A 10,401-nucleotide genomic window follows, 5' to 3' on the forward strand; every position below is an offset into this window, starting at 1 on the left:
TCAACCTCCCAGAATGTACCTTGCAGGATTTTCTTGGGTTCCCTGCTGGTACATTCGCTGGGACACGTGGCGGCCTCTGAGGGTACTCCCACGAATCCCACATCGAAACTTCACACCAAGAGAACACCCAAGACTCCCTATAAATGAACCATTTGCCCCAGGGTACAAGGTGAGTGAATTTTACTAGACATACATGCCCTTGCATTGTCTATAGTTAACTCCTCTCTCCTTCGGCTAACTTTAGCATCGGAGGGCCTTCGGTCGGTACGACACCGGTGCCTTAGGTCTCACCCTCTGCTTTCTCCTCCTTCATTGCGCAGATCCAACATCGCCAACTAATAGGAGGCGCTTACCAAAGGCATATTTGATCCCTCGATCTTCTACACCATTTGTAAGATGGTCCGATCACTACCTGTCTAGTTTTTCGTACCAGCAGATATCATGTTAAATTTCAGAAAGATGGGCTAGTGGCCTACTAGTAGCAACACCGATATTGTCCCCAACTTACTACAAAGCCGAGTAAGTATGAGGTTTTATCACAAAAGGCCATGGTTTTATTAGGAGTGGTGTCATTTATTATATATTATATTTCATTTGGTCAAGTTTTCGATGTGGGACTTATATTCATCAACATGCCCTCTCATGTGGGACCACCACATAGTGGGCCACACATAGAGTTAAGTCCACATTGGAGTCAAGTGTTCAAACCCAACACGTGAGCACCACATATTGGGTAAAGGTAAACATTCAAGCCCAACATGTGAACACCGTGGTCTCAAATAAATAAATTAAATAAATTAAATAAATTAAATAGATTAAATATATGGTTAAAATTGGGTCAGGGTGTCACAACCTACCTCCTTATAAAAATTTCTTCCTCGAAATTTCATACCTGTGATTCGAAGAAATGAGGGTACTTGGCCCATATCTGCACCTCAAGTTCCCAAGTGGCTTCCCCAACGGCTTGACCTGATGGGGACTTAACTTCCCACGTTTCCCGAACCTCATCACACCTTCCACCGAGATAATTCTAAGAATACCCACTCATCAACCGCAACTCAATATCCTTAGACCAAATGTCCACATAACACTTCTATCGATATTGTGTCACTTTAAACTCCGCCAATGTCATCCTCTATATGATTATGGAAAAGCTTACTAGGTCTAGTACTCGCAACTTTTGGAGTTGATGATGAAGCTTCGATCCAAGGTTCACTCGGTTTAAAGAATTCCAAAAGCTGAAGTAATTCCAACAATAAGTGCTAAATACAAAAAGAAACTAGATCACACCAAATAATTATGAAATACAATCACATAAGAACTTGGCATATTTGGCATCTCCGACAACGTAATCTAACTCCTTCACATACCTGGCCTTTAAAACATGAATATCACCAAAATGTAGACTTGGATGCCGGTACACTAGTACCTCTCCCAACATTTGTCCACTGTCAAGGATAACACAAACTTCGTCTCTTTTCAGAATCCCTGTTGGATTAGTTGTCCCCCTCCACATAAAACTCTGAGGACTACAAATTTTTGCCTTTTCTAAGACTGTTATTTTCCTCTTCCTTTAGAATTGACAGTCGATATTGCAAATATGATTCTTTGAGAGGAATACCATAAAGGATTATTTTTACCAAATTGCAATCATCATCCATCTCACCATGGTTATAGGCAACTTTGAATGTTGCACGCCTACTGCAGAAAGCACCATGAGTATCTTCTAGATCTTTTGTAATTATCTCCAACGAATTCATTGTTTAATCATCTGAAATCGTTGGATCAATGTCATCTTTAACCATTGATGGTCAAATCTGGATTGTTTTTGGTGGCAATGTTTTATTGATCAGAAAGGTTCCCTTCACAACACAGCCTTTGTAAAAAGTCGGAACTGCAAGAGCAAAGGCTCAATATATTCCTTACTGACATAGTCTCCTTTGAGTAAACCCTTCGGGCAGAGTAAAGCCAAATCCTCATATATGAGTCTAGTTCCATCCGTATGTATAAGAGGCTTTCCATCTCTATGGATACGATTACCAGATTCATCTAGACAATACTCATAAGTGATGTCCTCAACCTTTACAAGTGACCAATCTACTACTAAGCTCTCTGTCTTTGACAAAATGAGTGAAAACTTAGCCGTATAGTTGGACACACTAGATACAGTATGTGCGTGCATAAAAATGCATCATGTTTCGTGAATTTGTATGTTAGAGAACTTATCATCTCCACTCCTATCAATCGCAGCATTAGAGCCCACACGAAATAAGTAACATTTCACCCAAAACACCGTTACTTCTCAATTGGGTTTGCCACAACTCATAGTTGACTTTTGCAACTCCGAACATAAGGTTCACTACGTTTTCTAGGGTTACAAACTTACGAAACATCTATAATACAATTTGTGACGTCCTTCACGTCAAAGAGGCATCATTTTGCATCGGAACACACCACACTGCCAAAAGTTAAGGATACACACTAGGTGTGAAGTCCATAGGAATTTGAACCTAATGCTCTGATACCAAATTGACAGGACCCAACCCAAATTCCATTTTGGAATCTGTATCGAACCCTTTGCGTGTCCAACACCTGGCAGGTGTTGGGCATAAATGTCCAAAATACCCCTCTTTCCCTAAACCGCAAAATGAAAACACACTTAAGGGTTTCACTTCTGCCAGAAAACCGGTAAAGTCTCCACTGAAAAATGGACATTTTCCAATAAATTTCCACCTGTAAAAATATACAGTTAAAATTGAAAAACCCCAATTGTTCAGCATGCATTAGACAAATAAATCTAAATGGCCTCAGGCCTCTTTATACCACATAAATCATTCAACCATCTGAATATGGTCTCAACTCTTAGAACAACATGGATACGTTATCAATTTCCAATATGACCTAGCTGAACAAATTTTCAGCACTTGATCTTGCGGCTGCACCTAGTAACTCTAGGTTGCCTACGTACCCTTACCAAGGGATCAAGCCACACGTAGTTCTTTATACAAGAAAACAAAGTTCAACCCATATGTAAGCATATGATTTTTTTTAATTTTTTTTTTCCGAATGTAAGCATATGATTTAAACGTTCCTTCACATGTAAAAATGGTTTGAATAAAACATGCTTCCATCTTTCACATGTAAAAACAAACTCATCACTTAAGAAAATAGTTGTGAATTGTATAAAATCCTTAAAATTTTAGAAAACCCTCAATCCTTGTCTTATAAATCGAAAAACATGTATTAAAACTTTTACCAATAAGTACCAAGATAAAATCATAAATTTTAGTTTAAAAAACATATCAAAACTCAAATACTCTCCACCTAGGCATACCCCTATTCATAATCCGTTAATTCCACTAATATTCCATCAATTCCAAGTACCATGTATGTTACATCCTCGCAGAACTCGGGGAACATGTGGTCAGCCCAAGAACGCATATCCTCACAGAACTCAAGGGACACGTAGTCAGCCTGAGAACTCATATCCGTCAAATCCCCTCGCATGACCCAGGAAGATATAATCAACCTGAGAACGCAAATCCTCGCACCACACGATTCAGGTGTCCCCGAGACTCGTGGGGCATTATCATAAATGACAAGACTGTTCCAAAGACAACTGGGGGGGTACTCCTGTGGTGGGTTTGAAAACCATATTCCGAAACTTATCATAAAATTCCTCTTATTCCACAAATCCTTTTTTAAAACGAGATCAATCCCAACATTCCTTAATTGAGTTTGACCATGAATCATCTTTGAAAATTGTTCTCAACTACATTTAAATATGTACCACATACTATTGAGAACTAGTATCCATAATTCATCGATTTCAAGCCATTGAGCATATGTTAAATATAGACATATAATTAATTTCTTATTCACGCCAAAATTCGGTTAACAAGCCATTCCCAAATCTACACAATTAAACATAATATAATATACTTAGAAAGTAAACGCGATTGCGTAGTAAGTCATAAACATTTAAATAATCTTTCATAGTATAATATCATTCTAAAACAAACCTCCAATTACAATTACAACTACTAATGGCCTTAACTGAGCCGACAGAGCCCACAATCTAAATCAACTGTACTCGTAGGGCTCACGACCTCAATTTGTTATATGCCAATTCCTATTGGTCCATAACCATAAGTTCAGCCCATTCTAAAAGTCTTGTCACGATCCATCGATCGGTTTGACCAATTAGGCCCGCGAGGCCCACAACCTCCGATTTCTGATCCAAACATTCCTATGAGTCAATCAAGGTCTACTTAACAAATTCCGAGAGTTTGGTCTCAATCGAGCGGTTGGATCACTCTTGATCGCACGATCGGACGATCATTGTTTTACGTAAACTTTGAATCCTTGATTCGGAGTATCCGGGACTCTGATTCTTGATCCGTGAGTTCCTACCTGATCCTTGAGGTACACATGGATTACTGCAGAGGTGCACAATCCATCTTCTACTGGTGGTTTCAATTTTTTTGATCAATTTTGTCCGTGTTGTTTGAATTCTTAGCAATTCAAGGACAAGGCTCAATTTTTTTGGTCAAATTACTCTAATATAGAGGGGCATTTCTGTCCAATCTTGCATCCCCTCCACAACCATTCCCCAGCCACAGAGAGAGAGAGAGAGAGAGAGAGAGAGAGAGAGAGAGAGAGAGAGAGAGAGAGAGAGAGAGAGAGAGAGAGAGAGAGAGAGAGAGAGAGAGGAATAGGTGCTTGTGGGGGTGGTTGGCTGTTGCTGTAGGGCAAGGAGTGGGTTGAGTTAGGAGGAAGAGGTAGGGTATGGAGGGAGAGGAGGGATGGGAGAAGGTTGTCGGGGAGGGGTGCTGGGTGGTTGTGGAGGGTTTGTTAGTTGGACCGAAATGCCCCTCCATGTTAGAATAATTGACAAAAAAAATTGGAGATTTTCCTTGCATTGCTGGGAATTAAAACTACATGGACTTTAGTGGTAAAAGTGGTAAGCTACAGGAACCAAAATGACTTTTTGTCTTAACAAAATAAACTTATTCTACATATAGATGCATGTCAAAATTAATAATAGCACTGATTCCATATAAAATTGTAGGAGATTAAAAAAAATATTAAAAAAATGATTTCAAAAGGTAAGTTTCAATTTGGGATGAAAGAACAACGTGAAGAAGTGATAATGATTTTCAGATGTGCTTGAACATGTGTGTAGTTGGCGTACGTGGAAAACTCATCCTTGCATATTTAGAGTCCAATAAGATAAACATGCAGTGATGACTTTTTAAAATAAAATATAATAAATTCAAGCCGTTTTTCCCTTTTGCTACTCTTTTGACGTTTTCAAAAGATGATGTACCTTGAATTAGGACATGAAGGGAAATCTCATATAATATCAGAAAATGTGAAAATAAGTGAATTGATAAACAGAAATTAGAGAAAAGAACCTAATTGCATTGCCATAACTTGAGATGTTTTTTGTTGGTAATCTTGATAAGTATAAGTTGACTATCTGGTTGGCATGGTGAAATAAATTTCTTTGCAAAACACGTGTGCATGCCATTAGAAGGGTGTTGAGGGCGCAACTCTGGTTGGCATGGAAAGTTTCATATTTGGATGAATAATCAAACACGAATAGTGTGAGTAGCTGCAAATTCTGATTTAGTCTCCCAAAGGGTCAAATGTTGAAAAGAATTTGACGGAGTCAAATTTTGACAAGAATTTGACGGACCATTATTTTCTTGACACTGTAAGTTTGTAGATTGTTAAAATTTTTGTACATAATATATGTGATTTCTTTTTTGTTTAACGAACTAGAATATTTAGTTTTATTTGATTTCTTTTTTGTGCCTTGTACAATTGGTTGGTTTTCAAAAACTGAAACTTACTTTGGGTTGATTTCTTGTTTCATTTCCAGGATAACTGTACCTATAAAAGAATATATATTCCAAGAAATTAGGGATTTATTAGATAAATATTTATTATGGGAAGAAAAATACCATTAAAACCAAAGGAATGAAGGGTAAACAAAAAGTCATTCCTGCACGTTTATCTTTAGGGTAAACAGAAAGAAAATTGCTATGAGAATTGTACATGCTTTGACCATAAATATTATGCCCAATAATTTAAACAATCTACAAATTTACATTGTGAAGAAAACAACTCTATGTCAAATTTCTTTTCACAGTTTGACCCAAACGGCTAGTAGGAGACTTATATTGCGTGTTTGAATATAGCAGTTGAGTTTTGGGAGGAGACAAACTCATTCAAATATGAAACTCGCCATTTCCCTTTGACATTCTACGTAGTTGCCCCCTCAAACCCATTCAATGCCCATGTGTGTTTACTATTCTCATGCGCAGCACGTACTTCCTCCTCTATATAAAGGCCATGCAGCATGACAGCCATAGCCAACTTACACTTTTCAAGATTATTACCAACAACAACAAAAAAAACCTCAAGTTATGGCAATGCAATTACATTATTCTTTTCTCTTAGGCATACTGCTACTAATTGGCTTTGCTTTGACAAATAGCGAAGCTGATATTAGAGCTCCACCCACACATTTTGACACTGCTTCTCTCAATAGGAGCAGTTTTCCAGAAGGGTTCATATTTGGTGTAGGTTCTGGATCTTACCAAGTAAGTCCTTTTCTGGGCTTTAATTTGACTTTTGATTAGGGTTTTCTTTCAAATTCAGACCAAGCATCGATCCAAGCAAGAATATTGACATCTTCTTCATTGTGTCTCTTGTGTATTTTAGTATGAAGGTGCTGCAAAAGAAGGTGGTAGAGGACCAAGCATTTGGGATACCTTCACCCACAAATATCCAGGTTTGTCCAATCAAATCATCAATTAGTTAAAATAACAAAATCGTGCTACTTTTACTCTTATGCTCTAAATAAATAAATTTTCTATGATTAATTGCAGAAAAGATTAACGATAGCAGCAATGGAGATATCACTGTTGATCAATATCACCGCTATAAGGTTCATGACCTAATGTGCACATATTAAATTTTGAAGCATGAAGAAAACTCATCACATTGAAAATAAGCTCCCCATATAATTTTTATCTGATTTCTTTTTTGTTATGCACTGTAGGAAGATGTGGGGATTATGAAGAATATGGGGTGGGATGCTTATCGATTCTCTATCTCATGGTCAAGATTGTTACCAAGTAAGTTCACTTGTGACCAATCGTCAATATTTCTGCCTTCATGGTTTTCGCTTAAGTAATGTGTCCAAGTTGTATACCGAACAATATAACAATTTTTTTTTTTGGTCAATTAAAATACTTTATTGAAATAACGTAAGCAAATTTTTTTTTTTTTTTCAAACATAAATTAAATAGAAGTCGAAGTTCAAGTTGGATAACATATAGTCCAACTTTTTTAAAGTTCAGTTTAAATGTTATCGGTGCACTTATTTCTTTATTTTCTGATTTTGTTTTAATTATTAGATGGAAAGTTAAGTGGAGGAGTGAACATGGAAGGAATCAAGTATTACAACAATCTCATCAATGAGCTCTTACGCAATGGTGAGTCATCCCACCTTACATGATCAATAATTTATACAATAAGAGTTACATGCACTCATAAAAAAAGTCATTTTGTCAAACTTATAACTCGCTTTTATTGACGATGCTATTTATAGGTTTAACGCCATTTGTGACACTCTTCCATTGGGATCTTCCCCAAACTTTAGAAGATGAATATGGTGGTTTCTTAAGCCCTCATATTGTGTAAGTGAAGAAATTAGTCCTTTGAGTCGTATTGATAATTTAATTAATAAATACAATTATGACATTTACATTCTGAAATGTGTATATACAGCAATCATTTTCAAGATTACGCAGAACTTTGTTATAAGGAATTTGGTGATCGAGTAAAGCATTGGAGCACAGTGAATGAGCCGTATACCTTCAGTAACAATGGTTATGCACTCGGGTCCCTTGCGCCGGGACGATGCTCCACTTGGCAGCAGCTAAACTGCACCGGCGGAGATTCATCTACTGAACCATATTTGGTAACACACCACCAGCTCCTTGCTCATGCAGCTGCTGTAAAATTGTACAAGAATAGATACCAGGTACAATTAATTAGTTTGTTGCAACAAGAGAGCGGCTACTTTACCTTTTTGTGACTCTAAAACAAACAAACTAAATGTTCTTGTGCAGGCATCTCAAAATGGAGTGATAGGGATAACACTGAATTCACATTGGTTTGAGCCCCTATCGGAAGAAAAAGAAAATAAAAATGCTGCATTACGAGCTTTGGATTTTATGTTAGGATGGCAAGTGTATTTCGAATTTGCTTATGAACATAATATTTACTACTCACTATCGAGCAATACATAAAAAAATGTCAAGTTAATCCTTGAAATTTTTACGTTCTTATAGGTTTGCTGAGCCATTGACAAGTGGTGACTATCCGCAAAGCATGCGATCTCTTGTTGGAGGCCGATTACCAAAATTCACGAAAGAACAATCCAAGTTGCTAATTGGTTCATTTGATTTTCTTGGACTAAATTACTATACGGGTTACTATGCAAGTGATGCACCTCAAAATAACTCGGTATACGCAAGCTTCGCAACAGATTATGGCGTTAATCTTTCTTGTGAGTACAAATTTAGAATTTAATTCAAGCAATTTAAGTTTATAGAGTAATTAGTTTCTAATATTCATATGTGTTGTGGCAGCTGAGCGTAATGGGGTCCCCATCGGTCCAAAGGTACACATCAAATTACTAGATTAAGCCTTTATAATTTCGACCATTAATCGTTTTGCACATACAAATGTGACTCCTAAAAATCTAAAGATCTTCAAATTTTGGTGCAGGGTGCTTCGGAATGGTTAAATGTTTATCCACGAGGAATTCAAGATCTTTTACTCTACACAAGGAAAAAGTATCACAATCCAATTATTTACATTACCGAAAATGGTAATTTTTTTCTAGCCTTAAGTAATTGCATGATCAATGTTTCACATATTTTTGGTGTAAAACACGCACAAGTGGTACAAAGTCTAAATTTGTAACTACATAATAATGTATTATATATTTTAGGTGTGGATGAGTTGAATGATCCGAAATTATCACTTGCCGAAGCCCTTAATGATACCCACAGAATTGACTACTACAATCGCCACCTTCATTACGTTCAAAGTTCTATTGAGTAAGTGTATTAAAAAATTCATTTATAATATTTAAATATATATGTATATGGTATATAGCTTTAGATTTTGAGTTATTGATTCATATTATTGACATTAATATATTTAATTTCCTTTTATTTCTTTTTAGGAATGGTGTCAAAGTGAAGGGATTCTTCCCGTGGACGTTGCTAGACGACTTTGAATGGAATTCGGGATTCAGTGTTCGATTTGGTATCACCTATGTAGATTACAATGATAGGCTTAAAAGGCACCCAAAACTCTTGGCGCACTGGTTCAAAAATTTCCTTAAGAAGTATTGAAAACTGCAGATCATATTCGTCATTCAATATTTGTATTTAATTCAATAATGTGAATTTTATGTATGTACAATAATACTAGGGATTCCAAATTTGTGTACATTCAATTATTTCAATTTTAGTCCTTGTATAAGATTAAAATTCCATTCAACCCCTTTGTAAAATTAAACATTGATTTTTAGTCCTTTGATTTTTAGTCCTCTTGAGGTTTTTCGTGTTTTCGCAAAATCCTCTAAGGTCTTGGAAATTACACAAGCACCTCCTCAGGTTTCAAAATGGTTTCACATGACTACAAAAAAACACCTAAAATTGGATGTAATAGGACTTTTGCATGGACTAAAATACCCTTCATGATATCATCTGTTTGGATACACTCGCACCCTAATCCCTAAACCCTAACAAAAATAAAATAATCATAAGACGCATCGTACTATTCCATGAGAAAAATTGATGACGCTTCCTCTCTTTCATATCACTAGTAAAAAAAACCCCTTGCGCGACGAAACACAATTCGTCGCTCAAAGTGACTTGGCGTGACGAAAATTAAACTTCGTCGCTCAAAGTCTTACGCGACTAAATTTTGTGCAACAAAACACAAATCGTCGCACACAGTCACTTTGCGCGACGACAAAACATCGTCGCTCAAAATAACTTTGCGCGACGAAGTGTGGTTCGTCTCGTAAAGTCTTTACAAAAATAAAGAAAATAAAAAATTATTTGTAAAAATCTTTGCATGACTTTGCGCGACGAAGTGTGTTTCGTCTCGCAAAGTCTTTACAAAAATAAATAAAATAATTTTTTTTATATAAATATTTGCATGACTTTGTGCGACGAATTTCTAAACTTCGTCTCGCAAAGTCTTTACAAAAAAAAAATAATAATAAATAAATTATTTTGTTAGAAAAATATAATATTTTAAATGTATTATATTTTAAATTGACGATCAAATTGGTTCATTGTA

The 10,401-nt window shown here is 36.3% G+C and overlaps 1 protein-coding gene and 1 pseudogene across 1 annotated transcript; one reads left to right on the forward strand and one right to left on the reverse strand.

Annotated features, from left to right (window-relative positions):
- Nucleotides 1–3,486, reverse strand: LOC148292354 (putative RNA-dependent RNA polymerase 5; annotated as a pseudogene).
- Nucleotides 3,487–6,404: 2,918 nt separating this feature from the next.
- Nucleotides 6,405–9,576, forward strand: LOC110772591 (beta-glucosidase 12-like). The gene is made up of 13 exons (XM_088245634.1): nucleotides 6,405–6,611; nucleotides 6,733–6,802; nucleotides 6,900–6,958; nucleotides 7,073–7,148; nucleotides 7,431–7,508; nucleotides 7,625–7,712; nucleotides 7,804–8,059; nucleotides 8,148–8,263; nucleotides 8,370–8,587; nucleotides 8,670–8,701; nucleotides 8,809–8,911; nucleotides 9,035–9,143; nucleotides 9,272–9,576. Exons 1-13 carry the CDS (start codon nucleotides 6,435–6,437, stop codon nucleotides 9,441–9,443), a joined length of 1,554 nt encoding a protein of 517 aa, XP_088101760.1. The 5' UTR covers nucleotides 6,405–6,434; the 3' UTR covers nucleotides 9,444–9,576.
- The last annotated feature ends 825 nt before the right edge of the window (nucleotides 9,577–10,401 follow it).

The sequence above is a fragment of the Prunus avium genome, chromosome 8 (genome assembly GCF_965620075.1).
Source record: "Prunus avium chromosome 8, drPruAviu1.hap1.1, whole genome shotgun sequence".
In the NCBI taxonomy this organism is placed as follows: Eukaryota; Viridiplantae; Streptophyta; class Magnoliopsida; order Rosales; family Rosaceae; genus Prunus; species Prunus avium.

Coding starts and splice junctions, on each gene's coding strand:
- LOC110772591 (XM_088245634.1), top strand. CDS start 6,435: ATGGCAATGCAATTACATTATTCTTTTCTCTTAGGCATACTGCTACTA. Junction 6,959..7,072: donor ATCAATATCACCGCTATAAG/GTTCATGACCTA, acceptor TATGCACTGTAG/GAAGATGTGGGGATTATGAA. Junction 8,264..8,369: donor TTGGATTTTATGTTAGGATG/GCAAGTGTATTT, acceptor ACGTTCTTATAG/GTTTGCTGAGCCATTGACAA.